General features: G+C 43.8%; 1 protein-coding gene across 3 annotated transcripts; it reads left to right on the forward strand.

Annotated features, from left to right (window-relative positions):
• Window positions 1-2,948: 2,948 nt before the first annotated feature.
• On the forward strand, window positions 2,949-26,687 carry LOC124045321 (G2/M phase-specific E3 ubiquitin-protein ligase-like). Of its 3 annotated transcripts, none has more exons than XM_046364621.1 (15): window positions 2,949-3,086; window positions 4,402-4,486; window positions 4,663-4,760; window positions 5,122-5,223; window positions 15,166-15,290; window positions 16,595-16,763; window positions 17,021-17,127; window positions 20,513-20,629; window positions 20,742-20,866; window positions 21,014-21,125; window positions 21,492-21,805; window positions 23,269-23,450; window positions 24,136-24,308; window positions 24,494-24,705; window positions 25,888-26,687. In XM_046364621.1, exons 2-15 carry the CDS (start codon window positions 4,444-4,446, stop codon window positions 26,133-26,135), a joined length of 2,127 nt encoding a protein of 708 aa, XP_046220577.1. In that variant the 5' UTR covers window positions 2,949-3,086; window positions 4,402-4,443; the 3' UTR covers window positions 26,136-26,687. The 3 variants fall into 3 exon arrangements, with proteins under 3 accessions (XP_046220577.1, XP_046220578.1, XP_046220579.1); XM_046364622.1 differs by lacking the exon at window positions 2,949-3,086 and adding an exon at window positions 3,744-4,205; XM_046364623.1 differs by lacking the exon at window positions 2,949-3,086 and having other exon boundaries at window positions 4,445-4,486; window positions 5,105-5,223.
• Window positions 26,688-27,849: the final 1,162 nt, after the last annotated feature.

Raw genomic sequence — 27,849 nt, forward strand, 5'->3', positions numbered from 1 at the left:
AGCAATGTATTCTGAAAGCATAGACAATTTTTGTTTTATGTAACCTGGTGGCCCCAGATACGTTTTTGTTATTTAATCATATGCTCGTAATTGAATTCAATATTTCCCTTGACATGTGCACCACATCAATACTTTTCCCAGTACCAGTATTTCAGACAAACATGTTTACCTGAATAAACCTATATAAAAAGACCAGAGTACGCCTGTGAATCAAGTATACTTAGAACATTGTATATTCTAGATAGAAAGTCATAGGGCCTATGTCTCCGTTTGTTTTGTTGCTTCAGAGCCAGCTTAGGGACCCTATTTATTTGTATGAACTCAGTCAGGGTGTCAACTTACTGTTGAGAGTTGGAAAAGTAGAATACACAAGGTGCAACTTTGAAATTTGGTTGTGCATCAGCAATTTTTCTGTTATGTCAGTCACTCAATTAGCCATGTTAGCTAACAATTTTTAGATTGGTAAGTCGGTAAGTTAGCTGGCTAGACCATCTAAATCATGGCCAAATACCAACAAGACACATGCCCAGGACCCACATTGAATTTGTTAGTCACTGTCACTCATATATCATTAACATGGCAAAATGGTTAGAATTGCAGGAAAATCACTTTAAAACTTAAACAATTTCTCCACCCCATGGCAAAATGGGGGGGGGGGTCACTAAAATGTTTTGCCTGCGAGGAGGAGGGGGAAGCCCCCTAGCGAAATCTTGCTTATGGCCCCAAAAGACTAGAACCGGCCTAGCCCAAGATGTGCTCTTAATGAGCCTGCCATTACTCGTTATGTCTTTGGAACCAAACGTCAATAGATTATCAATTGCGATAAGGTGCTCGAAACATAAAGCCCTTTACTTTCACATCACATCAAAATAATCTCACAAATGTAAAATATACACTTCCTGTACACCAGTGGTGTTCGGTGCCGTTTAAGATGAGGTGAGGATTATTTATTTATTTTGAGCATGGCCTTGTTTCCATTACAGCATACTGGATGACTGTCATTGTTATATTCCATTCACCCAGCTCAATGTAACATCGATAGGTTTAGGCGACTACATGATACTCACATTTTCTCTGTACCCATCATGAGGTTGCTACAACCTTGCCTATGGATGAAAGTTTACAACGTCACGGTGACAGACAGTGACACATTTAATACTGCCTTGCACACTCTTGCCTGCATCTAGCTGATCTAGGGTGTAATCATTAGTCCAACAGTTGAAAATTAGAGTTTCTATTGGGCAAATTCAGGTATGTTTATCCTTCTTTCGTTTAAAAAATGTTTTTAACAGAATCGGCGGAATGAGTACACCCCTGATCACACGCAAACACAGTTCACTTTGATAGCAGCCACATAAAAACAGTACGATCACTTTGCTTGTTGTGTATATATATAAAATTCCTTATCGTAACTATCTACACGCTCTCCTCCTCACCTTTTCCCTTCGCTTGTGGACTTCAGTGCACAACACATCAGCTGTCTGTGAGCAGGCAAAAAATAAATTTTTTAAGCCAAACCTTCATATTATGACCGCTAACCACTACACACAGCCTACATCGTTGTCACGTCATAGTCAACATACTAGACCTATCGCATTAGTAACCACCTACAATTATGCAGTACCTTGTACAGTCAGAAAGCAGTTTAGCAGCTACACCGGCAGGCCACAGCGGCAATACATAAATCAAACCAAAAGCTTACCTTGACTTGGAAGAGTTCCGGTGTTGGATAGCCATAGCCGGCTGGCTAACATAGCATCCCTCTCTGAGCCAGGTAGGATAAACTAGGTAGCTGCATTCACTAGCTAAGTGAAAGTTTAAAAATAAATAAATAAATACAACCAAATATAGCTAGCTAGCTCTCTCGCTTCTCCTTTTTGTTCAAAACTGTCAAATTGTCATCTTTCACTCTCTGAGTCAACTACTTACATTTTATGCACTGCAATGCTTGCTAGCTGTAGCGTATACTTTCACTACTAGATTAATTCTCGGATCCTTTGATTGGGTGGATAATGTCAGTTCATGCTGCAAGAGCTCTGATAGGTGGGAGGACATCCTCCGGAAGTTGTCATAACTACAGTGTAAGTCTATGGGATGTGTGACAACCATGAGCCTCCTAGGTTTTGTATTGAATTCAATGTACCCAGAGGACAGAAGCTAGCTGTCCTCTGTTTACACCATGGTGCTAACCTATAGAGTGCTGCTGAGGGTTATGTAGGCCTTCATAGTAAAACAGTGTGTTTTAATCAATTATTTGGGGACGTTAATATATTTAGTATAGTTTTAGCTAAAATGTGTAACTCTTTAAACCTGTCACTATTTTCATTTTTATGAAATTCCCTTGAGATATGGCCGTGTGTGACACTAACCCTATAAAAATGTGTATCATTTTTTAAATGATTGTTTCTTGCTGGTATGAAAGATAAGCAGTGCTTGATTTGGGCAGGAGTTAACCATAGCTGAGTACCAGCACCTTACATGTTCTACTGCCTGATCTCCTGTTCCTTTTACAGAATATTAGCTCAAACGTATTGTGGAGCTCCTGCACCTAAATATTAACAGTACTGGCACCATATTTCAGTCCGAAATCAAGCACTGAAGATAAGGTCCTTATGCTTCCACAACCGTACCGCAAGCAATGCTTGTTCATGTTCACACCGAGCGTCAGGGCTCTTAACAAAACCCCACCTTACATAAGACGCCTTCGTCCAATGACTTATGTGTAATGTCATGGAACCGAGGGTCACGATCAAGGACTGGAGTCGGCCCTGTATTGCTTACTTAGTCTATATTTCAACATGACTATAATTAAATACAATTTAATGGCTCCCCTCCCAGATCTTGTAGAAACATGAATATCAGTGGACTATATGCATTCGTTTCTGTTTTTATTTACATTTTCAGATAGGCTTTTATTCTGAAAATAATTAGCAGATTCTACCGGAAATCAACGTTGTGACTCTTCCCATTTCCGAATGTTTTGGTTCGGTTTGAAATTTACCCTCCAAAGACGAAGGGCGACGAGGGAAATTTAAAATCATGGAAAACCAAAGAAACTAGATTAAGTCCATATAAATCAAGTAAAAGTAAGATGCACGTTTTCATTCAATGTGTATAGTAGATAACTAGATTTTAGCTATGCAATTCTGTAACAGACTTTATTAATTAGCTAGCTACTTAGCAAGCGAATGTGTTAACATAAGGTGGCTTGTATTTTTGGAGAACACTCGAGAACGTCATTGGGTCATTACACGAATGCGTAGATCTCGTTGCTACTTATATAATACAGATAACGACTATGAGGAAGACTTTTGTAAAAAAAAATATGCATCTAAGCTGAAACTATTTCTAAATGCGCACGCATACCCATAGCACTGGTTCACCGCTCTGGCACGTTTCCCCCCAGTTTTGTTTAGTCATTGTATTCAGTATACTTTCGTAACTCACCAACGTGAAGATATTGCTAGAGTAATTTCAAACTTTTCTCTGTCCACTAAAAACGACTTGGGCATTTTATCAGCTGATGAGCCATCTTTGGCTGTATGGAACTGAACCCTGCAATTCCGGACATTCCCACATGTGGACCCCCCCCCCAAAAAAACAATTAATAATAATAATAATCGCGTATCCCATTGGTTCCCTCATGAACCACACCCCTCGAACATCCCTTTTGTTCCTGCATGACCCCCCCCCCCCCCCCAATGCTCGTGTGAAACTTTTGGAAGTGGGTCAAAAGGGAAATACAAGTATTCTCTTTGAGTTTTATGTGCCCCTGCCTGCTGTGTACCGGTGTCCTCCTTAGGACTAGCTTGCTAAGCTAGCACACTGGGTCCTTCGCTCCCGCCAGCTGAGCACTTGCTCTCGTCATCGTTAACAGAACTGCGGGATAACTGCCGGACAGGCGGGGGCGGTAGCTAGCAACGGTTGTCCACCCCTCTTCTCTGGAGTTTATCCGCGGTTGGCATCCAACGTTATGGTGCATTACTGGATCTAGGTTACTGGACCTATAAAAGGAGGGGTTGAACGCCCAGAATTGCGGGTTGCAGTTACACCCTTCTCGCTGCATGCTCATCCGACATGTGCATGGACCAGAGCTAACATACCTGGAGAGTGGGTCCTGGCCCACCTGCATAAAGTAAACAATGGAGCCAATGTATTCCCAGACAGTTTAATGCAAATAGCTATGATTGTCTGTAGTGCCCAAGGTATGACATTCCATGCAACACTAAGGTATTTGAGGTGAGCTCAATTCAGCTTGTAGTTTGCAGTTTTGGGACTATTCCACTTGTTCCATTCTACAAGGCAAACTAGCATAAGTTAAGCACAGCTCCAGTATTTGACATGTATCACAGTCTGGTATCTTGAAAGTTTGCTGATACAGCTATGACATTTATTTTTCAGGCAATTTTCACGTGAAGAATCTAGGTCCTCTTACTATTAAAAATGAAGAGGAGGATTCGGAGATCCGAGCAGGAATACTTAGACTGTGAGTAATCAGCATGAAGGCCACTATGTTGTTGTAGTATAACATTTGATCACTTTTTTTCAACACTTTGACTTTGATGACAATGGTGAGAACACACGTAATCAAACCACCCTACCCAAAAGTTAAGGTACTTGTTTATTTACATTGAACTTGAAATGTCTTCTTTCTATTTTAAGGTTGTGCACTTTGTAAATGCAGTGAGAATTGTCCAGACAAATATGGCGAGAAGATCACACTTAAGTCACAGGAACTCACTGTGCACTACTTTTGCCTGGTAAGAGAGAGAGCGAGAGAGTGTGTGTGTGTTAGAATTACTCATTGTTCATGAATTATGGCCTAGCTCAAACCAGAATATCTTGTTATTGCGGAATACTATTACTCAAACAGTAATAGTTTTTGTTTTATCATTCAGTTGCTTACTGAAGGGACCTTAAATGTCAGAATGTTTACAATGTCAGATGAAAGGTGGCAACTTAAATTCCCTGGTTTTCCAGGAATCTTGGTTAGAGGACTGGATTTTCTGCTTATTCCCTCCTTATTCCGGCAGTCCTCCAACCGGGATTTCCGGGAAACCAGGGAATTTATTGAAAGTTCCTGTAATTTTCCAATCCTATTCAGAGGTTTTAATATTCCAGCTGATGTCAAGCGGAGTGTATCAGCGTGGAGAGGAAAATGAAGGCATCTATGGCTTCTTGGTGGATGATATCAAACAGGAGGTTCGCAGATCCTCCAGACTAGTAAGTCAGTGTGTTCATTCATATTGAGGGCGTATTTATTTATCCTACTTTCATTATAGGCAATGTACCATTTAGCCCTTGATTATGACTCGACAGTCTACCTCTGAAAATAACATATCGTTTCAAGTTGTATTGTCACATGCGCATGTGCAGTGAAATGCCTTTCTTGCGACCTCAACCCAACAATGCAATAGTCAATAACATTGTAATACAACAAATAACCTAAGTTAGATCAAAAACACAAGAACTAGAAATAAGAATATGAAAAAGTAAGTAAGAATACTATAAATAGGGTCAGTCAGTTCCAGGACCATATCTACAATGTGTAGGGAAACTGGAGTGATAGCTGTAGATCAGGGTTCTGGTGGCCTGCATTTGATTTTATTTGGCCCAAGTTTTCTGAGCAAGACAATTATTATGTTTTAGGCAAATATACAGTACCAGTCAAAAGTTTGGACACACATACTCATTCAAGGGTTTTTCTTTATTTGTACTATTTTCTACATTGTAGAATCATAGTGAAGACATCAAAACTCTGAAATAACAAAGGTAGGGGTGGTATACAGAAGATAACCCGTAAAAGACAGAGTTCATATTATTGCATGAACAGCTCAAATAAGCAAAAATAGTCCCATCATTACTTTACATTACTTTACGACATGAAGGTCAGTCAATCCAGAAAAAGTCAAGAACTTTGAAAGTTTCTTCAAGTGTAATATTCTCTGTTTCATGGAAACATGGCTCTCTCGGGATATGTTGTCAGAATCGGTTCAGCCACCGGGCTTCTCCATGCATCGCGCCGACAGAGATAAACACCTCTCTGGGAAGAGGAAGGACGGGGGTGTATGCTTTATGATTAACGACTCATGGTGTAATCATAACAACATACATGAACTCAAGTCCTGCTCACCCAACCTAGAATTCCTTACAATGAAATGCTGGCCATTTTACCTACCAAGAGAAATGTTGTCAGTTATAGTCACAGCTGTGTATATTCCCCCTCAAGCGAACACCAAGACGGTCAACAAGGAACTTCACTGGACTCTGTAAACCATATATCCGGAGGCTGCATTTATTGTAGCTGGAGATTTTAATAAAGCAAATTTGTGAACAAGGCTACCTAAATTCTATCACTATATTGATTGCATGACTCGCAGGGTTAATACTCTCGATCACTATTACTCTAACTTCCGCGATGCATATAAAGCCCTCCCTTCGGCAAATCCAACCACGATGTCATCTTGTTCGTTCCGTCTTATAGGCAGAAACTCAAACAGGATGTACCAGTGACGAGAACCATTCAACGCCGGTCTGACCAATCGGAAGCCACGCTTCAAGATTGTTTTGATCACGCGGACTGGAATATGTTCCGGTCAGCCTCAGAGAACAACATTGACTTATACGCTGACTCTGTGAGTGTGTTTATTAAGAAATGCATTGGAGATGTTGACTATTAACATTTACATTTAAGTCATTTAGCAGACGCTCTTATCCAGAGCGACTTACAAATTGGTGCATTCACCTTATGACATCCAGTGGAACAGCCACTTTACAATAGTGCATCTAAATCTTTTAAGGGGGGTGAGAAGGATTACTTTATCCTATCCTAGGTATTCCTTAAAGAGGTGGGGTTTCAGGTGTCTCCGGAAGGTGGTGATTGACTCCGCTGTCCTGGCGTCGTGAGGGAGTTTGTTCCACCATTGGGGGGCCAGAGCAGCGAACAGTTTTGACTGGGCTGAGCGGGAACTGTACCTTCTCAGTGGTAGGGAGGCGAGCAGGCCAGAGGTGGATGAACGCAGTGCCCTTGTTTGGGTGTAGGGCCTGATCAGAGCCTGGAGGTACTGAGGTGCCGTTCCCCTCACAGCTCCGTAGGCAAGCACCATGGTCTTTTAGCGCATGCGAGCTTCAACTGGAAGCCAGTGGAGAGAGCGGAGGAGCGGGGTGACGTGAGAGAACTTGGGAAGGTTGAACACCAGACGGGCTGCGGCGTTCTGGATGAGTTGTAGGGGTTTAATGGCACAGGCAGGGAGCCCAGCCAACAGAGAGTTGCAGTAATCCAGACGGGAGATGACAAGTGCCTGGATTAGGACCTGCGCCGCTTCCTGTGTGAGGCAGGGTCGTACTCTGCGGATGTTGTAGAGCATGAACCTACAGGAACGGGCCACCGCCTTGATGTTAGTTGAGAACGACAGGGTGTTGTCCAGGATCACGCCACGGTTCTTAGCGCTCTGGGAGGAGGACACAATGGAGTTGTCAACCGTGATGGCGAGATCATGGAACGCGCAGTCCTTCCCCAGGAGGAAGAGCAGCTCCGTCTTGCCGAGGTTCAGCTTGAGGTGGTGATCCGTCATCCACACTGATATGTCTGCCAGACATGCAGAGATGCGATTCGCCACCTGGTCATCAGAAGGGGGAAAGGAGAAGATTAATTGTGTGTCGTCTGCATAGCAATGATAGGAGAGACCATGTGAGGTTATGACAGAGCCAAGTGACTTGGTGTATAGCGAGAATAGGAGAGGGCCTAGAACAGAGCCCTGGGGGACACCAGTGGTGAGAGCGCGTGGTGAGGAGACAGATTCTCGCCACGCCACCTGGTAGGAGCGACCTGTCAGGTAGGACGCAATCCAAGCGTGGGCCGCGCCTGAGATGCCCAACTCGGAGAGGGTGGAGAGGAGGATCTGATGGTTCACAGTATCGAAGGCAGCCGATAGGTCTAGAAGGATGAGAGCAGAGGAGAGAGAGTTAGCTTTAGCAGTGCGGAGCGCCTCCGTGATACAGAGAAGAGCAGTCTCAGTTGAATGACTAGTCTTGAAACCTGACTGATTTGGATCAAGAAGGTCATTCTGAGAGAGATAGCGGGAGAGCTGGCCAAGGACGGCACGTTCGAGAGTTTTGGAGAGAAAAGAAAGAAGGGATACTGGTCTGTAGTTGTTTACATCGGAGGGATCGAGTGTAGGTTTTTTCAGAAGGGGTGCAACTCTTGCTCTCTTGAAGACGGAAGGGACGTAGCCAGCGGTCAGGGATGAGTTGATGAGCAAGGTGAGGTAAGGGAGAAGGTCTCCGGAAATGGTCTGGAGAAGAGAGGAGGGGATAGGGTCAAGCGGGCAGGTTGTTGGGCGGCCGGCCGTCACAAGACGCGAGATTTCATCTGGAGAGAGAGGGGAGAAAGAGGTCAGAGCACAGGGTAGGGCAGTGTGAGCAGAACCAGCGGTGTCGTTTGACTTAGCAAACGAGGATCGGATGTCGTCGACCTTCTTTTTAAAATGGTTGACGAAGTCATCTGCAGAGAGGGAGGAGGGGGGGAGGAGGATTCAGGAGGGAGGAGAAGGTGGCAAAGAGCTTCCTAGGGTTAGAGGCAGATGCTTGGAATTTAGAGTGGTAGAAAGTGGCTTTAGCAGCAGAGACAGAGGAGGAAAATGTAGAGAGGAGGAAGTGAAAGGATGCCAGGTCCGCAGGGAGGCGAGTTTTCCTCCATTTCCGCTCGGCTGCCCGGAGCCCTGTTCTGTGAGCTCGCAATGAGTCGTCGAGCCACGGAGCGGGAGGGGAGGACCGAGCCGGCCTGGAGGATAGGGGACATAGAGAGTCAAAGGATGCAGAAAGGGAGGAGAGGAGGGTTGAGGAGGCAGAATCAGGAGATAGGTTGGAGAAGGTTTGAGCAGAGGGAAGAGGTGATAGGATGGAAGAGGAGAGAGTAGCGGGGGAGAGAGAGCGAAGGTTGGGACGGCGCGATACCATCCGAATAGGGGCAGTGTGGGAAGTGTTGGACGAGAGCGAGAGGGAAAAGGATACAGGGTAGTGGTCGGAGACTTGGAGGGGAGTTGCAATGAGGTTAGTGGAAGAACAGCATCTAGTAAAGATGAGGTCGAGCGTATTGCCTGCCTTGTGAGTAGGGGGGGAAGGTGAGAGGGTGAGGTCAAAAGAGGAGAGGAGTGGAAAGGAGGCAGAGAGGAATGAGACAAAGGTAGACGTGGGGAGGTTAAAGTCGCCCAGAACTGTGAGAGGTGAGCCGTCCTCAGGAAAGGAGCTTATCAAGGCATCAAGCTCATTGATGAACTCTCCGAGGGAACCTGGAGGGCGATAAATGATAAGGATGTTAAGCTTGAAAGGGCTGGTAACTGTGACAGCATGGAATTCAAAGGAGGCGATAGACAGATGGGTAAGGGGAGAAAGAGAGAATGACCACTTGGGAGAGATGAGGATCCCGGTGCCACCACCCCGCTGACCAGAAGCTCTCGGGGTGTGCGAGAACACGTGGGCGGACGAAGAGAGAGCAGTGGGAGTAGCAGTGTTATCTGTGGTGATCCATGTTTCCGTCAGTGCCAAGAAGTCGAGGGAGTGGAGGGAGGCATAGGCTGAGATGAACTCTGCCTTGTTGGCCGCAGATCGGCAGTTCCAGAGGCTACCGGAGACCTCTGGAACTATACCCAAACCAGAAACTATAGCTGAATGGCGGCATTCGCACAAACTAAAAGCGCGATCCACCGCATTTAACCATGGAAAGAGGTCTGGAAATATGGCTACATTTAAACGGTGTAGTTATTCCCTCTGCAAGGCAATCAAACAACCGAAATGCCGGTACAGGGACCAGGTGGAGTCGCAATTCAACGGCTCAGACACAAGACGTATGTGGCAGGGTTTACAGGAAATCACGGACGTCAAAAATAGCCACGTCACAGATACCGACATCACACTTCCAGACAAACTAAATACGTTATTTGCCCACATTGATGATAATAGTGTCACTGTCACGACTTGCTAACAAAGATTGCGGCCCCCCCTCTACTTCTCAGTGGCTGACGTGAGTAAAATATTTAAACTTTTTAACCCTCGCAAGGCTGCTGTCCCGGACGGTGTCCCTAGCGCGTCCTCAGAGCATGCGCAGACCAGCTGGCTGGTGTGTTTACGGACATATTCAATCGCTCCCTATCGCAGTCTGCTGTCCCCACATGCTTCAAGATGGCTACCATTGTTCCTGTACCCAAGAAGTCAAAGTTTGCATACTGCCCCAACGGGTCCACAGATGACGCAATCGCCATCACACTGCACAGTGCCCTATCCCATCTGGACAAGAGGAATACCAATGTAAGAATGCTGTTCCTGGGTCTCAACCCCTCCCTGTGCAACTGGGTTCTGGACTGTCTGATGGCCGCCCCCAGGTGGTGAAGATGGAAAAAACGTCCCCACTTCGCTGACCCTTAACACTGGGGCCCCACAAGAGTGTGTGCTCAGCCTTCTGTGAAGGCTTTCCACTAGATGTTGGAACATTGCTGCGGGGACTTGCTTCCATTTAGCCACAAGCATTTGTGAGGTATGGCACTGATGTTGGGCAGTTAGGCCTGGCTCACAGACTGCGTTCTAGTTCATCCCAAAAGTGTTTGATGGAGTTGAAGTCAGGGCCCTGTGCAGGCCAGTCAAGTTCTTCCACACCGATCTTGACCAAATCCATTCCTGTATGGACCTGATTTGTGCACTGGGGCAGTGCCATGCTGAAACAGGAAAGGGCCTTCCCCAAACTGTTGCCCCAAAGTTGGAAGCACAGAATCGTCTAGAATGTCATTGGAGTGTATGCTGTGGTGTTACGATTTCCCTTCTCTGGTCTAAAGGGCCTTGCCCAAACCATGAAAAACGTCCCCAGACCATTTTCCTTCTCCAGCAAACTTTACAGTTGGCACTATGCATTCGGGCAGGTAACGTTCTCTTGGCATGTGCGGCTACTTGACCATGGAAACCCATTTTAAAAAGCTCCCGACTAACAGTTTTTGTGCTGACTTTGCTTCCAGAGGTAGTTTGGAACTCTGTAGTGAGTGTTGCAACCGAGGACAGACAGTTTTTATGCGCTTCAGCACTCAGCAGTCCCGTTCTGTGTGCTTGTGTGGCCTATGACTTTGCGGTTAAGCTGTTTTTTTCTCCTAGACGTTTCAACTTCACAATAACAGCACTTACAGTTGACTGGGGCAGCTCTAGTAGGGCAGAAATTTGACGAACTAACCTTTTGGAAAGTGGCATCCTGTGACGGTGCCACGTTGAAAGTCACTGAAATCTTCAGTAAGGTCCTTCTACTGTCAATGTTTGTCTATAGGGATTGCATGGTCGATTTTATACACCTGCCAGCAACTGGTGTGGTTGAAATAACCGAATCCACTAATTTGAAGACGTGTCCACATACTTTTGTATATACATTGCCTTCGGAAAGTATTCATTCCCCTTGACTTTTTCCACATTTTGTTACCTTACAGCCTTTTTCTAAGTTGTTTTCCTCATCAATCTACACACAATACCTGATAATGACAAAGAATAAACAGGTTTTTAGACATTTTTGCTAATTTATATATATTTCTTTAACTGAAATATCACATTTTCATAAGTGTTCAGACCCTTTATTCAGAACTTTGTTGAAGCACCTTTGGCAGCGATTACAGCCTCGAGTCTTCTTGGGTATGACGCTACAAGCTTGGTACACCTGCATTTGGGAAGTTTTTCCCATTCTTCTCTGCAGATCTTATCAAGCTCCGTCAGGTTGGATGGGGAGGTTTGCTGCACAGCTATTTCCAGGTCTCTCCAGAGATGTTAGATCGGGTTGCAGTCCTGACTCTGGCTGGGCAACTTAAGAACGTTTAGAGACTTGTCCCGAAGCCACTCCTTCGTTATCTTGGCTGTGTGCTTAGGGTCGCTGTCCTGTTGGAATGTGAACCTTCGCCCCAGTCTGAGGTTGTGAGTGCTCTGGAGCAGGGTTTCATGTAGGATCTCTCTGTACTTTTCTCTGTTCATCTTTGCCTTGATCCTGACTAGTCTCCCAGTCCCTGCCGCTGGAACACATCCCCACAGCATGATGCTGCCACCACCATGTTTCACCGTAGGGATGGTGCCAGGTTTCCTCCAGACGTGATGTTTGGCATTGAGGCCAAAGAGTTCAATCTAGGTTTCATCAGACCAGATAATCTTATTTCTCATGGTCTGAGAGTCTTTAGGTGCCTTTTGGCAAACTTCAAGTGGGCTGTCATGTGCCTTTTACTGAAGAGTTGCTTCCGTCCAACCTCTACCACAAAGGCCTGATTGGTGGAATGTTGCAGAGATGGTTGTCCTTCTGGAAGGTTCTCCCATCTCCACAGAGGAACTCTGGAGCTCTGTCAGAGTGACCATCGGGTTCTTGGTCACCTTCCTGACCAAGGCCCTCAGTTTGGCTGGGCGGCCAGCTCTAGGAAGAGTCTTGGTTGTTCCAAACTTCTTGCTGCAGACATTTTTTTGTACTCTTCCCCAGATCTGTCTCGACACAATCCTGTCTCTGAGCTCTACGGACTATTCCTTCGACCTCATGGCTTGGTTTTTGAACTGACATGCACTTGTCATCTGTGGGACCTTATATAGACAGGTGTGTGCCTTTCCAAATGATGTCAAATCAATTAAATTTACCACGTGTATCAAGTTGTATAAAAATCAAGGATTATCAATGATGCACCTGAGCTCAATTTAGAGTCGCATAGCAAAGGGTCTGAATACTTATGTAAATAAGGTATTTCTGTGGAAAAAGTCAAGGGGTATGAATACTTTCTGAAGGCACTGTATGATGTATGCATAGGGGTGAGGTGACTAGGCATCAGGATACAGTGGCTTGCGAAAGTATTCAACCCCTTGGTATTTTTCCTATTTTGTTGCCTTACAACCTGGAATTAAAATGTATTTTTGGGGGGTTTGTATAATTTGATTTACACAACACGCCTACCACTTTGAAGATGCAAAAATGTTTTTATTGTGAAACAAACAAGAAATAAGACACACAAAAAAACAGAACTTGAGCATGCATAAATACCCCACATAGTCAATACTTTGTAGAGCCACCTTTTGCAGCAATTACAGCTGCAAGTCTCTTGGGGTATGTCTCTATAAGCTTGGCACAATCTAGCCACTGGGATTTTTGCCCATTCTTCAAGGCAAAACTGCTCCAGCTCCTTCAAGTTGGATGGGTTCTGCTGGTGTAGAGCAATCTTTACAAGTCACACCACAGATTCTCAATTGGATTGAGGTCTGGGCTTTGACTAAGCCATTCAAAGACATGTAAATGTTTCCCCTTAAACCACTTGAGTGTTGCTTTAGCAGTATGCTTAGGGTCATTGTCCTGATGGAATGTGAACCTCTGTCCCAGTCTCAAATCTCTGGAAGACTGAACGGGTTTCCCTCAAGAATTTCCCTGTATTTAGCGCCATCCATCATTGCTTCACTTCTGACCAGTTTCCCAGTCCCTGCCGATGAAAAGGTGGTGGACCCCTTGCTTAGTGGTGTTGCAGACTCTGGGGCCTTTCAGAACAAGTGTAAATATTCTGAGATCATGTGACACTTAGATTGCACACAGGTGGACTTTATTTAACTAATTATGTGACTTCTGAAGGTAATTGGTTGCACCAGATTTTTATTTAGGGGCTTTGTAGCAAAGGGGGGAATACATATGCACGTACCACTTCAGTTTTTGAATTTTTTTGAAACAAGCTATATTTTTTTTCATTTCACTTCACCAATTTGGACCATTTTGTGTATGTCCATTACATGAAATCCAAATAAAAATCTATTTAAATTGCAGGTTGTAATGCAACAAAATAGGAAAAATTCCAAGGGGGGTGAATACTTTTGCAAGGCACTGTATATGATAAACAAAGTTGCAGCAGCATATTTAATTATTGTATGTGAGGCTATAGTCAGTATAAATGTATGTGCATATTATGTGTTTGTGAGCAAATGATGGAGTGAATCTTTGTGTGTTTTGGGGTGTCAGTGTGCGTGAGTGTGTATGGCCCTTTGAGTGTGCGCAGAGACAGTGATAGAAGCTGTTCAGGAGCCTGTTGGTGTCAGCTGTACGACTTTTTGAGGATTTGAGGGCCCGTGCCAAACCTGAGGGGGAAGAGTCGTTGTCATGCCTTCTTCATGACTGTGTGTGGACCATTTTAAGTCCTTTGTGATTTGGACAACAAGGAACTTGAAGCTCTTGACCTGCTCCACTGTAGCCCCATCGATGTGGTCCACGATAAGCTCCTTGGTCTTACTGACATTAAGGGAGAGGCTGTTGTTCTCGCACCACACTGACAGGTCACTGGTCTACCACTGTTGTGTTGTCAGCAAGCTTAATGATGGTGTTGGAATCATGTGTGGACACGCAGTTGTTGGTGAACAGGGAGTACAAGAGGGGACTAAGCACACACCCCTATGGGTGATGAGTTTTGAGGGGACAATGGTGTTGAACGCTGAGGTGTAGTCAATTAACAGCATTTTCAGATAGGTATTCCTCTTATTTAGGTGGGTGAGGGCAGTGTGGAGTGCAATTGAGATTGCGTCGTCTGTGGATCTGTTGGGGCGGTAATGTAAATTGGAGTGGGTCTGGGATGATGGAGTTGATGTGTGGCATAACCAGCCTCTCAAAGCACTTCATGATTACAGATGTGAGTGCTACAGGGCAGTACTGTAACTTTAGGCTCCTTTAAGAGTACAGGGCTAGGTACCATTCAACCTCTTCAGCTGAGCAGGTACTTTGAGTGATGCTTGTCACCATGGAAATATAGTATAAGACATGCACAATATGTTCTATTTAATTCTGTGCTTTCCATGGCCAACATGGCCTCAGCTGTTTCGGTAGAGGAGAGTTTACGCAGTGGCTTGACACCAGGTAGAGGTCAGGAGCTTGATCACTCACCGAGCAGAAACTTTTCAACTAAGGCTGATAGGCTCACTCAGCACCAACAGTAGTGCTGTCCATACAAGCTATTTAGTATGATTTATGGTTGTATTAGGGTTACCCTAATCCTAGAGCATTTGTCCACTCCAAGACTAAGCGGCACTTCTATTACAGATGTTTTAGATGTTGCCTTAAATCGTTTCTGATTGCTTGGATTCTTGTTCAAAAACATCATTATCATATCCTAAATGTACTTTTTTGCTTTCTGTGTACCCTGTGTTTAGAAATGTGCAGTCTGCAAGAAGAATGGTGCTTCAGTTGGGTGCTACGTCAAAAGCTGCCAGAAGAAGGTCCATTTTCCATGTGGCAAACAACACCAATTCATCTTTCAATTCACAGATTTATTTCCGTAAGTGACGATGATTATATATCACCAGTATGTATTAGAGCTGGGACATAATCCGAAAATGATCAACACCGACATTGCCTTCCTCTTACCGAAGCATTTTGCATATGGCGGTAATTTTGCTACAGAACATTATTGTAGATTGTTCTAAAACCATTATTTGGTCAACAGTAATAGCCTGTGCATTATGTTGATTCCTGATATGAAAGTGTGTATCTACCCCGGTTTCTAGCGACAATATCATATTTAGATTTAGCAATCTAGCTGTCTTTGAGTTGTCATTTCCTCAGTTGGTGAATAATATAGTCTATAGGCCAATATACACAAAGATGTCGGCAAATTCTCTGAAGAGCCTAACATAAATGTGATAATTCTGGATCCTATTTTGACAAGCTGCATATCAAAATATCAATCATGTATTCCCTGGATATGTTAGATGAATTAGCTTTCTGTTTGAATAGTAGGCTCCCATCTCAGGTGTCTAACTTGGCACTGAAAAACCCCATCTAGAGCCCTGCCACTAATGGAAAGTTATTGTTATCTAGTAAAATAGTTAAATGTATTACAATATTACTTTTGATCCATATTGCCCAGCTCTAGTGTGTGTTGTCTAGAGATTCTAAACATAATTGACAGCAGCCATGGCAAACGCAGTAACAGGGGATAATTAGGCTCAGCTCTTGTTTTAGAGATTACAAATATATAATTCATTCAAAAACAGTAAATTCATATTCGCCTTCATCAGAATGAAATTACAGCTGTGCCTATTTTCTCCTTGTGAACATTATTTTTGTTTTTAATTTAATCTTTAACTAGGCAAGTCAGTTAAGAAAAAAATATGATTTACAATGACGGTCTAACAAAAGGCCTCCTTGCGGTAACGGGTGCAGGGGTAAAACATTCATTAAAAATATAGGACAAAACACACATGACAAGAGAGACACCACAAAACACTGCATCAAGAGAGACCTAAGACAACAACATAGCATGGCAGCAACACATGACAACACAGCATGGTAGCAACACAACTTGACAACAACGTTGTTGGTAGCAACACAGCATGGCGGCAGCACAACATGGTAGCAGCACAAAACATGGTACACACATTATTGGGCACAGACAAAGGGCAAGAAGATAGAGACAACAATACATCACGCGAAGCAGCCACATCTGTCATTAACAGTGTCCATGATTGAGTCTTTGGCTACGCCTCTACTTTTAGTTGGTTGAAGTACTCTTATCTCTTGGAAACATTAACAACAAGTCATGCTTTATACCATGGTGCGTCTCTGATTGTATTCCCCCAGGTCCTACTGTAAGGATCACAGTCCCACCCAGTCCTTGCCAGTGTCGGCTTGTGTCAGTGAGCCTATGTCCTGCTCAGTGTGTCTGGACCCCATAGAGCCTGTCCTCTCCTACTCCATTCTCAAGTGTCCTGCCTGCCATGGCAGCTGGTTTCACAGAGACTGCGTGCAGGTAGCTACATCCCAGACTAGCAATGGCCATCTTGGGTGAATATGGGAATACATGATTTTTCATACTACATAAAAGGTGTTGTAACAGTTCCTTGCAATGTGCTACAATGTGCATAACCCTTATTTCTTCCCTCTATATGGCATTACATTTGCATATATGGGCTTTGTGAAGCATCTATGATGGCCGTATAAAGAGTTTATGAAGGCTTGTAAGTGACTACATGCATTCTCTTATTTATTTCCTATGTATTGCTCCAGAACCAGGCTCATAGTGCTGGCATGTTCTTCTTCAGATGCACTCTGTGCAACAACAAGGACATGTTCCAGCAGGAGATGCTCCAGATGGGAGTCCACATACCTGAGAGGTATTATTTACCTTACAGAACATTCTGCCCTAAACCTTTTTAATTGTCTACTGTACTGTGTGGTCCATGCTCTACTTTATGTATGGTCCAGGCTCAACTGTATGTATGGTCCATGCTCTACTGTATGTATGGTCCAGGCTCTACTGTATGTATGGTCCATGCTCTACTGTATGTATGGTCCAGGCTCTACTGTATGTATGGTCCAGGCTCTACTGTATGTATGGTCCAGGCTCTACTGTATTGTGTTTATGGTCCAGGCTCTACTTTATTGTGTTCATGGTCCAGGCTCTACTGTATACATGGTCCAGGCTCTACTGTATGTATGGTCCAGGCTCTACTGTATGTATGGTCCAGGCTCTACTGTATGTATGGTACAGGCTCTACTGTATGTATGGTCCAGGCTCTACTTTATTGTGTTCATGGTCCAGGCTCTACTGTATGCATGGTCCAGGCTCTACTGTATTGTGTTCATGGTCCAGACTCTACTGTATACATGGCCCAGGCTCTACTTAATGTATGGTCCAGGCTCTACGTTATTGTGTTTATGGTCCAGGCTCTACTTTATTGTGTTTATGGTCCAGGCTCTACTGTATGTATGGTCCAGGCTCTACACTATTGTGTTTATGGTCCAGGCTCTACTTTATTGTGTTTATGGTCCAGGCTCTACTGTATGTATGGTCCAGGCTCTACTGTATACATGGCCCAGGCTCTACTGTATGTATGGTCCAGGCTCTACTGTATACATGGACCAGGCTCTACTGTATGTATGGTCCAGGCTCTACTGTATGTATGGTCCAGGCTCTACTGTATTGTGTTCATGGTCCAGGCTCTACTGTATTGTGTTCATGGTCCAGGCTCTACTGTATGTATAGCCCAGGCTCTACGTTATTGTGTTTATGGTCCAGGCTCTACGTTATTGTGTTTATGGTCCAGGCTCTACTTTATTGGGTTTATGGTCCAGGCTCTACTTTATTGGGTTTATGGTCCAGGCTCTACTGTATGTATGGTCCAGGCTCTACACTATTGTGTTTATGGTCCAGGCTCTACTTTATTGTGTTTATGGTCCAGGCTCTACTGTATGTATGGTCCAGGCTCTACTGTATACATGGCCCAGGCTCTACTGTATGTATGGTCCAGGCTCTACTGTATACATGGTCCAGGCTCTACTGTATGTATGGTCCAGGCTCTACTGTATGTATGGTCCAGGCTCTACTGTATGTATGGTCCAGGCTCTACTGTATTGTGTTCATGGTCCAGGCTCTACTGTATTGTGTTCATGGTCCAGGCTCTACTGTATGTATAGCCCAGGCTCTACGTTATTGTGTTTATGGTCCAGGCTCTACGTTATTGTGTTTATGGTCCAGGCTCTACTTATGTATGGTCCAGGCTCTACACTATTGTGTTTATTGGGTTTATGGTCCAGGCTCTACTTTATTGGGTTTATGGTCCAGGCTCTACTGTATGTATGGTCCAGGCTCTACTGTATTCATGGCCCAGGCTCTATTGTATGTATGGTCCAGGCTCTACTGTATTGTGTTTATGGTCCAGGCTCTACTTTATTGTGTTTATGGTCCAGGCTCTACTGTATGTATGGTCCAGGCTCTACACTATTGTGTTTATGGTCCAGGCTCTACTTTATTGTGTTTATGGTCCAGGCTCTACTGTATGTATGGTCCAGGCTCTACTGTATACATGGCCCAGGCTCTACTGTATGTATGGTCCAGGCTCTACTGTATACATGGACCAGGCTCTACTGTATGTATGGTCCAGGCTCTACTGTATGTATGGTCCAGGCTCTACTGTATGTATGGTCCAGGCTCTACTGTATTGTGTTCATGGTCCAGGCTCTACTGTATTGTGTTCATGGTCCAGGCTCTACTGTATGTATAGCCCAGGCTCTACGTTATTGTGTTTATGGTCCAGGCTCTACGTTATTGTGTTTATGGTCCAGGCTCTACTTTATTGGGTTTATGGTCCAGGCTCTACTTTATTGGGTTTATGGTCCAGGCTCTACTGTATGTATGGTCCAGGCTCTACACTATTGTGTTTATGGTCCAGGCTCTACTTTATTGTGTTTATGGTCCAGGCTCTACTGTATGTATGGTCCAGGCTCTACTGTATACATGGCCCAGGCTCTACTGTATGTATGGTCCACGCTCTACTGTATACATGGACCAGGCTCTACTGTATGTATGGTCCAGGCTCTACTGTATGTATGGTCCAGGCTCTACTGTATTGTGTTCATGGTCCAGGCTCTACTGTATTGTGTTCATGGTCCAGGCTCTACTGTATGTATAGCCCAGGCTCTACGTTATTGTGTTTATGGTCCAGGCTCTACGTTATTGTGTTTATGGTCCAGGCTCTACTTTATTGGGTTTATGGTCCAGGCTCTACTGTATGTATGGTCCAGGCTCTACTGTATTCATGGCCCAGGCTCTACTGTATGTATGGTCCAGGCTCTACTGTATTGTGTTTATGGTCCAGGCTCTACTTTATTGTGTTTATGGTCCAGGCTCTACTGTTTGTATGGTCCAGGCTCTACTGTATGTATGGCCCAGGCTCTACTGTATGTATGGACCAGGCTCTACTGTATGTATGGTCCAGGCTCTACTGTATGTATGGTCCAGGCTCTACTGTATTGTGTTCATGGTCCAGGCTCTACTGTATTGTGTTTATGGTCCAGGCTCTACTGTATGCATGGTCCAGGCTCTACTGTATTGTGTTTATGGCCCAGGCTCTACTGTATGCGTGGCCCAGGCTCTACTGTATGTGTGGTCCAGGCTCTACTGTATGTATGGTCTAGGCTCTACTGTATACACGGCCCAAGCTCTACTGTATGTATGGCCCATGCTCTACTGTACTGTATGGCCCATGCTCTACTGTACTGTGTGGTCCAGGCTCTACTGTACTGCATTTATGACCCATTCTCTACTGTACGGTATGTCTTGTCCAGGCTCTACTGTACTGTATGGTCCAGGCTCTACTGTACGGCATGTCTTGTCCAGGCTCTACTGTACTGTATGCTCTACTGTACTGTATGCTCCATGCTCGACTGTACTGTATGCTCAATGTTCTACTGTACTGTGTGGTCCAGGCTCTACTGTACTGCATTTATGGTCCATGCTCTACTGTACTGTATGGTCCAGGCTCTACTGTACTGTATGTCTTGTCCAGGCTCTACTGTACGGTATGCCTTGTCCAGGCTCTACTGTACGGTATGTATGTTCCAGGGTCTCTGTGTGTTCTGTGGGACGTGGTTGACAGCAGTCACAGTACACCAGAAGACGCATTTCTGATCTAACAGTTAAAGTACAAATAAAGTACTGTTGCATTAGTGTTGTGGCGTTATGAGTTTTAACTAAAGTTTTCTGTATGTGTGCCATAGAGATGCAGCCTGGGAGCTGGAAGAAAATGCCTATGGAGAGTTATTGCAGGTGTACCAGCACTGTGATGCCAAAAAATGTCTCTCCCACAGTGGTCGGACATATTCTTCACGCACTGGGTAAGCTCTAATGTTGTGTGTTTGTGTGTGTGGCTGAAATGGTTGACGAACCAAAATGTGTTTATCTCTAAAATTAAATTGGGTCTCACTCATATGTCTTTTTGGTTTTCAGATGGTTTCAAATTCTGCGCTGTGCCCTCTGTGGCTCTAGTGGCACCCATCGAAAATGTGGTTCCCTCAAACTTGACGAGACTAACTGGGCTTGTGAGGACTGTGCAGGATCTGTGGATGGGACAGGTAGGTTATTTGCCGTACTGTGTCTGTTTTGATCTAACTGGGCAGTGAAGTTATGACCAGACCAGTTATGATTGGAATGAAGAACTGCTTTTATTGTCTTTATAAAGTCTATTCTCTCTCTGATAATCATTGTTATTTCTTGTTTAGCTTCACTCCCCAGACACACTGACTCTCCACAGCCCGGTGGGCAGAGAAGAAGCAGGACTTCTAAAAGGAGTCTCACACTGACCCCTCGCCAATCACCCATAGTCTGTAAAAGGTACAGTACATTATTGTTTAGTTTTTTTTTTTCACATAAAAATCCTTGGAGCCTTTCAGCCAGTCTATTGATAGTGACCACACATTGCACCTGGGGGCATGGCATCAAAACCTGAATGGCACGGCTTCAAGCCTCGACTGTGCCGCTTTCCATTCCAAGTCCACTCTCTCCCCATCTCAATAACTTAACCATTGTATCTATCAATAAAAACTATCAAATACATTTAGAAAAATACTTCAAATTTTTTGTACTTGGCATCATATACCAAGTCCAAATGTTTTCTAGGGGACTTGTTTTTTGGTCTTACCTTATATGTTGTGCCAAGAACACATTGGAGATAAACGTAGATTATTTCATGATTGGCAGGCCATTTTTGTTGGGAGGCTCTGCTAGAGAGATCCTACAGGAGCTTGCCAGTCAGACATCACAGCACCAACCATCCATGCCAGTGGTGGTGAATGGAAACAAGGTCCTGGAGGCTGCCATGGAGCTAGTGAAGAGGAGTGACTTCAACCCGTCCCATGCCCTTGCAGTGAGATTCACAAGCAGCAAGCACAGTTCCAGCCCAGACATCTGCCCTGGCAACACCCGGCACTTCCTCAGGCTCCTGGTGCAGCAGCTCCAGAACACTGTCTTTGAAGGTCCGGATGGTGCCAAGACCCTGACCCTCGATGCAAGAGGTAGGTCAATACCACCCCCATACAAAACACTCTCCAGCTTTCAGTCATAAACTGACGCTAGCACCATCACTTGCTTGTTGCTAGAAGTTTTGGGTCATGAACTCACATTCATAGTAACATTTGGGAGTTACAGTTGAAGTCTGAAGTTTACATACACCTTAGCCAAATACATTTCAATTCAGTTTTTCACAATTTCTGACATTTAATCCTTGTAAAAATTCCCTGTCTTGGGTCAGTTAGGATCATCACTTTATTTTAAGAATGTGAAATGTCAGAATAATAGTAGAGAGGATGATTTATTTCAGCTTTTATTTATTTCACCACATTCCCAGTGGGTCAGAGCTTTACATACACTCAATTAGTATTTGGTAGCATTGCCTTTAAATTGTTTAACTTGGGTCAAACGTTTCGGGTAGCCTTCCACAAGCTTCCCACAATAAGTTGGGTGAATTTTGGTCCATTCCTTCTGACAGAGCTGGTGTAACTGAGTCAGGTTTGTAGGCCTCCTTACTCGCATGCACTTTTTCAGTTCTGCCCACAAATGTTCTATAGGATTGAGGTCAAGGCTTTGTGATGGCCACTCCCAATACCTTGACTTTGTTGTCCTAAAGCCATTTTTTCACAACTTTGAAAGTATGCTTGGGGTCAATGTCCATTTGGAAGACCCATTTGCGACCATGCTTTAACTTCCTGACTGATGTCTTGAGATGATGCTTCAATATGTCCACATACTTTTCCTCCCTCATGATGCCATCTATTTTGTGAAGTGCACCAGTCCCTCCTGCAGCAAAGCACCCCCACAACATGATGGCTGATTTCTTTTGATTTTCCCATGATGTCAAGCAAAGAGGCACTGAGTTTGAAGGTAGGCCTTGAAATACATCCACAGGTACACCTCAAATGATGTCAATTAGTCTATCAGAAGCTTCTAAAGCCATGACATCATTTTCTGGAATTTTCCAAGCTGTTTAAAGGCACAGTCAACTTACTGTATGTAAACTTCTGACCCACTGGAATTGTGATACAGTGAAATATTCTGTCTGTAAACAATTGTTGGAAAAATGACTTGTGTCATGCACAAAGTAGATGTCCTAACTGACTTGCCAAAACTATAGTTTGTTATCAAGACATTTGTGGAGTGGTTGAAAAACGAGTATTAATGACTCCAACCTAGTGTATATAAACTTCCGACTTATTATCAAATACCGGGGGATGTGGTTTCGATCTGTTTTCAACTTCTCTCAGTGCTTGAATTGGACTGAAATAGGTGCCGGTACTCATTTTGGGTTCTGTGTATATTTAGGTGCTGGAACTCCACAATACTTTGGGCTAATATTCTATAAGAGGAACAGGAGCTCAAGTAGTAGAACATTTGAGGTGCTGGTACTCAGCTCTGGGGAGCTCCTGCCCAAGTCAAGTGCTGGCTTCTCTATGTTGTCTCATTTCTATGTCCTGTTTCCTAGCTCTGAGGGAGGACGTCTACTTTGACGTGGGGTGTCTTCTGTCCCTGAGTCTGGTCCACGGGGGACCTCCTCTGGGCTTCTTCTCCAGGGCTCTCTACCTGTGTCTGTTCAACTTCCCTAGGGATACACCTCTCACTGTGGAAGACATGGGCAGCACTGTATTCACAGACAAAGTCAAGAAGGTACATATTTTAACATGTCTCTTTCCTCTCTTAGATGCTGAATAGATTTATTTAGTTGGACCTTCTAATGTTACAAAGGCCTTAAAGGATTGGTTCACAATTTTGAACCAAATCTCTATTTTCGATGGAAATGGCGTATTGTTGAAGGGTCCTGACGCTTTTTTGCGATTTCACTTGTTTTTGAGAAACTGTCCCCACACGCAATATACTTCCTCACTGCTCGTTCTGCAATATGGGGGCTATGGAAAAATATGAACAAGGGTTCCAAAAACACCCAAATACTTCCTTTTGGAAAGGTTCTTCTCTGTGTAGCCCCGCAGAACAGCCAGTAAGGGGAGAACGCTCGAATCAAACAAAATGGAACATAACTTTGCTAATAAATTCTGAGTTACCCAATTTCATGTGTACAACATCTAAAGACCCGTATCACTATAGTGAGAGCTTTGCCGTTGCTAAAAGAACATATTTGGGTGTTTTTGGAGGCTTGTTCACATTTTTCCGTAACCCCATAATGCAGAACGAGCAATGAGGAAGTCTATTACAAGTCGGGATAGTTCCTCAAAACCAAGTAAAATTGCTAAAAAGTGTCTGGACCCTATAGCATGCCATTTACATCAAAAATAAAGATTTGTTTCAAAAATTGTTAACCAATCCTTTAACTCATACGACATCTCTTTTGGTTCAGATTCAGGAATCCAAGTCCTTGGAGGAATTGAGAGAGGCAATGGAGTCAGCTTCAGAATACCTGGAAGTGGCTGGGTGCACAAGACCAGTTGAGAGCCTTTCGGACAAAGATATACTCGTTAAAGACATTGTAAGCTTCCACCTAATAACAAGAATGCAGTTACCCGTCCAAAGGTTTGTATGTCTATGGGTATTTCCTTTAGAAAAAGGGTGCCTTTTTGACTCTGTTTCACATTCAACATGTTTTATCATTGCTCAAACATATTTTAAACTGTCACTAGTATTCTACTGTAACTGTGTTTGAAACATTGTAATCCTGGTTTCTGTTAAATATATTTTGTTTAACTTTGTGTTTGTAGGTTCTGTGAGGGTCTGAAAACCCTTGGTCTGTTTGACCAGGTCCAGATGTTTCCAGGAGCCTTTGTTGGTCTGTTCTGTTCCTCTCATGACAAGCTGACTGCTGACACCATGGCAGCTCTCTTCACTGTTCAGTTTTCAGACCAGGAAGAGACCGCAGGGAAGGAGACCACTGTGGTCACCTTTTGGAGACATTACCTATTGGAGTGTGAAGGTATTTGACCTCTAATGACTCAATTATTGAAGTATTTATTTGATCATTTAAGATATACACTACTGTTCAAAAGTTTGGGGTTACTTAGAAATGTCTTTTTTTTTAAAGAAGAGCACATTTTTTTGTAACATCAAATTGATCAGAAAGAGTGTAGATATTGTTAATATTGTAAATTACTATTGTAGCTGGAAACAGCAGATTTTTTTATTTAATATCTATCTACGGCGTACAGTGACCCATTATCAGCAAACATCACTCCTGTGTTCCAATGGCACGTTGTGTTAGCTAATCCAAGTTTATCATTTTAAAAGGCTAATTGATCATTAGAAAACCTTTGAATGGTGTTTTGCGTGTACAATTTAATGAAACTGCCAGTTGAGGACTTGTGAGGCATCTGTTTCTCAAACTAGACATTCTAATTTACTTGTCCTCTTGCTCAGTTGTGCACCGGGACCTCCCACTCCTCTTTCTATTCTGGTTAGAGCCTGTTGGCACTGTTCTGTGAAGGGAGTAGTACACAGCGTTGTACGAGATCTTCAGTTTCTTGCCAATTTCTCGCATGAAATAGCCTTCATTTCTCAGAACAGGAATAGACGGACAAGTTTCAGAAGAAAGGACTTTGTTTCTGACCATTTTGAGCCTGTCATCGAACCCACAAATGCTGATGCTCCGGATACTCATCTAGTCTAAAGGCCAGTTTTATTGCTTAAGTAATCAGTTTTCAGCTGTGTTAACAGAATTGCAAAATGTTTTTCTAATGATCAATTAGCCTTTTAAAATGATAATCTTGGATTAGCTAACACAACGTAACATTGGAACACAGGAGTGATGGTTGCTGATAACGGGCCTCTGTACGCCGATGAAGATATTCCATTACAAAATCTGCCGTTTCCAGCTACAATTGTTATTTACAACATTAACAATGTCTACACTGTATTTCTGATCAATTTGATGTCATTTTAATGTACAAAATGTTTTACATTTTCTTTCAACAACAAAGACATTTCTAAGTGACCCCTAATTTTTGAACGGTAGTGTACATATCAAGCCAAGAAGAACAAGCCGTATAGACAGTGTACTACTATTACAATGATATTCAGTAAAACTAACACAATCACATGGATGTCCCCGCCTGTCTCCATATATTACCCATCATCACCAGTCTCTGTTCTCTGGTTTCAGTTGGCAGATGTGCAACATCGCTAGAGGACGTGCTCATCTTTGCCACCTCAGCTGATGTGGTACCAGCTGTAGGGTTCAGCCCCAGCCCTACCTTATCCTTCCTACATCCACTGGACCCGGCCGGGGCCTTCCCTGTGAGCCAGCCCAGCTCCAACCGCCTCCTGCTGCCGGTGGTACCTTCCTACCAGGCCTTCAAGAAGCACATGGAGTATGCAGTGTGCCAACTCACAGTCTTGCAGATCATTTGATCACAGACACACAGACAGTATTGATCTATATAAGCTCAACTTTAATAGACTGTCAATGAACTTGTAGGACACATTTCATTTGGATTCTGTACTTCAGTTGATATTTACTCACGTCATAGAGTTTAAGGTTTGGGTAGGGTATTTCCACCACGACAGAGCTAATGCGTTTTGTATTATAGGCTTTAGCTGTTGACTTTTAGAAACTATTTTACACTAATTGAATTGTTAGAAAGAGCATTAGTTTATGTGCTACAATTGTTTGAATGGTCTTTTATTTGTTTGAATGATATGTTTGGTATGAAATATTTGTTTCTTTCTCTTTTGGGATTCTCTTTGACATATTTTATGTTGTACATACTGAAGTGTGTGTCAATATTTTCTGTAAAGTTCTGTTAATTATATGCTACATTTTCTATTTCTGTGATTGTTCTGTTTTTTTATGTACTTTTCAGGTTGCATGCCTCATTTGTTTTGGCTTTGTATGTTTTTTTCTATGTTTATTGACTTCATTCTCAAGCATTTTACTCATGCCAAATTAAACATTTGCATTTACTCTCTGAAATATTCCTGCGATGGTCGATTCCCCCCCACATCAGTATTCAAAATGCATGGGATAAGTGCATTTCAGTAGACCCTATTACTTTGCCATCATCTTTCCTAGTGAGGATTTGGGAATCCTAATTGAATCAAGCAGACCAGTGATGTAGATTTGATTTCCTATTTACAATCTAAGAGTAAAGTAGGGGCTACTCCATCAAAATGTGTAATAGCAAAGCCCAGGTACACCCTCATGTTCATGTACATGATGCCGTTCAAAACAACTCTTGAGTTCGGAAATCTTTGACTTCCCAAAACAACTGGGAACTGGGGGAAAAGAAACAAGCTCCGACTAGGAAAAATACACTGCTCAAAAAAAATAAAGGGAACACTTAAACAACACAATGTAACTCAAGTCAATCACACTTCTGTGAAATCAAACTGTCCACTTAGGAAGCAACGCTGATTGACAATAAATTCCACATGCTGTTGTGCAAATGAAATAGACAACAGGTGGAAATTATAGGCAATTAGCAAGAAACCCCCAATAAAGGAGTGGTTCTGCAGGTGGTGACCACAGACCACTTCTCAGTTCCAATGCTTCCTGGCTGATGTTTTGGTCACTTTTGAATGCTGGCGGTGCTTTCACTCTAGTGGTAGCATGAGACAAAGTCTACAACCCACACAAGTGGCTCAGGTAGTGCAGCTCATCCAGGATGGAACATCAATGCGAGCTGTGGCAAGAAGGTTTGCTGTGTCTGTCAGCATAGTGTCCAGAGCATGGAGGCGCTACCAGGAGACAGGCCAGTACATCAGGAGACATGGAGGGGGCCGTAGGAGGGCAACAACCCAGCAGCAGGACCGCTACCTCCACCTTTGTGCAAGGAGGAGCACTGCCAGAGCCCTGCAAAATGACCTTCGGCAGGCCACAAATGTGCATGTGTCTGCTCAAACGGTCAGAAACAGACTCCATGAGGGTGGTATGAGGGCCCGACGTCCACAGGTGGGGGTTGTGCTTACAGCCCAACACCGTGCACAATGTTTGGCATTCGCCAGAAAACACCAAGATTGGCAAATTCGCCACTGGCGCCCTATGCTCTTCACAGATGAAAGCAGGTTCACACTGAGCACATGTGACAGAGTCTGGAGACGCCGTGGAGAACGTTCTGCTGCCTGC

The sequence above is a fragment of the Oncorhynchus gorbuscha genome, linkage group LG10 (assembly GCF_021184085.1).
Source record: "Oncorhynchus gorbuscha isolate QuinsamMale2020 ecotype Even-year linkage group LG10, OgorEven_v1.0, whole genome shotgun sequence".
NCBI classification, from domain to species: Eukaryota; Metazoa; Chordata; class Actinopteri; order Salmoniformes; family Salmonidae; genus Oncorhynchus; species Oncorhynchus gorbuscha.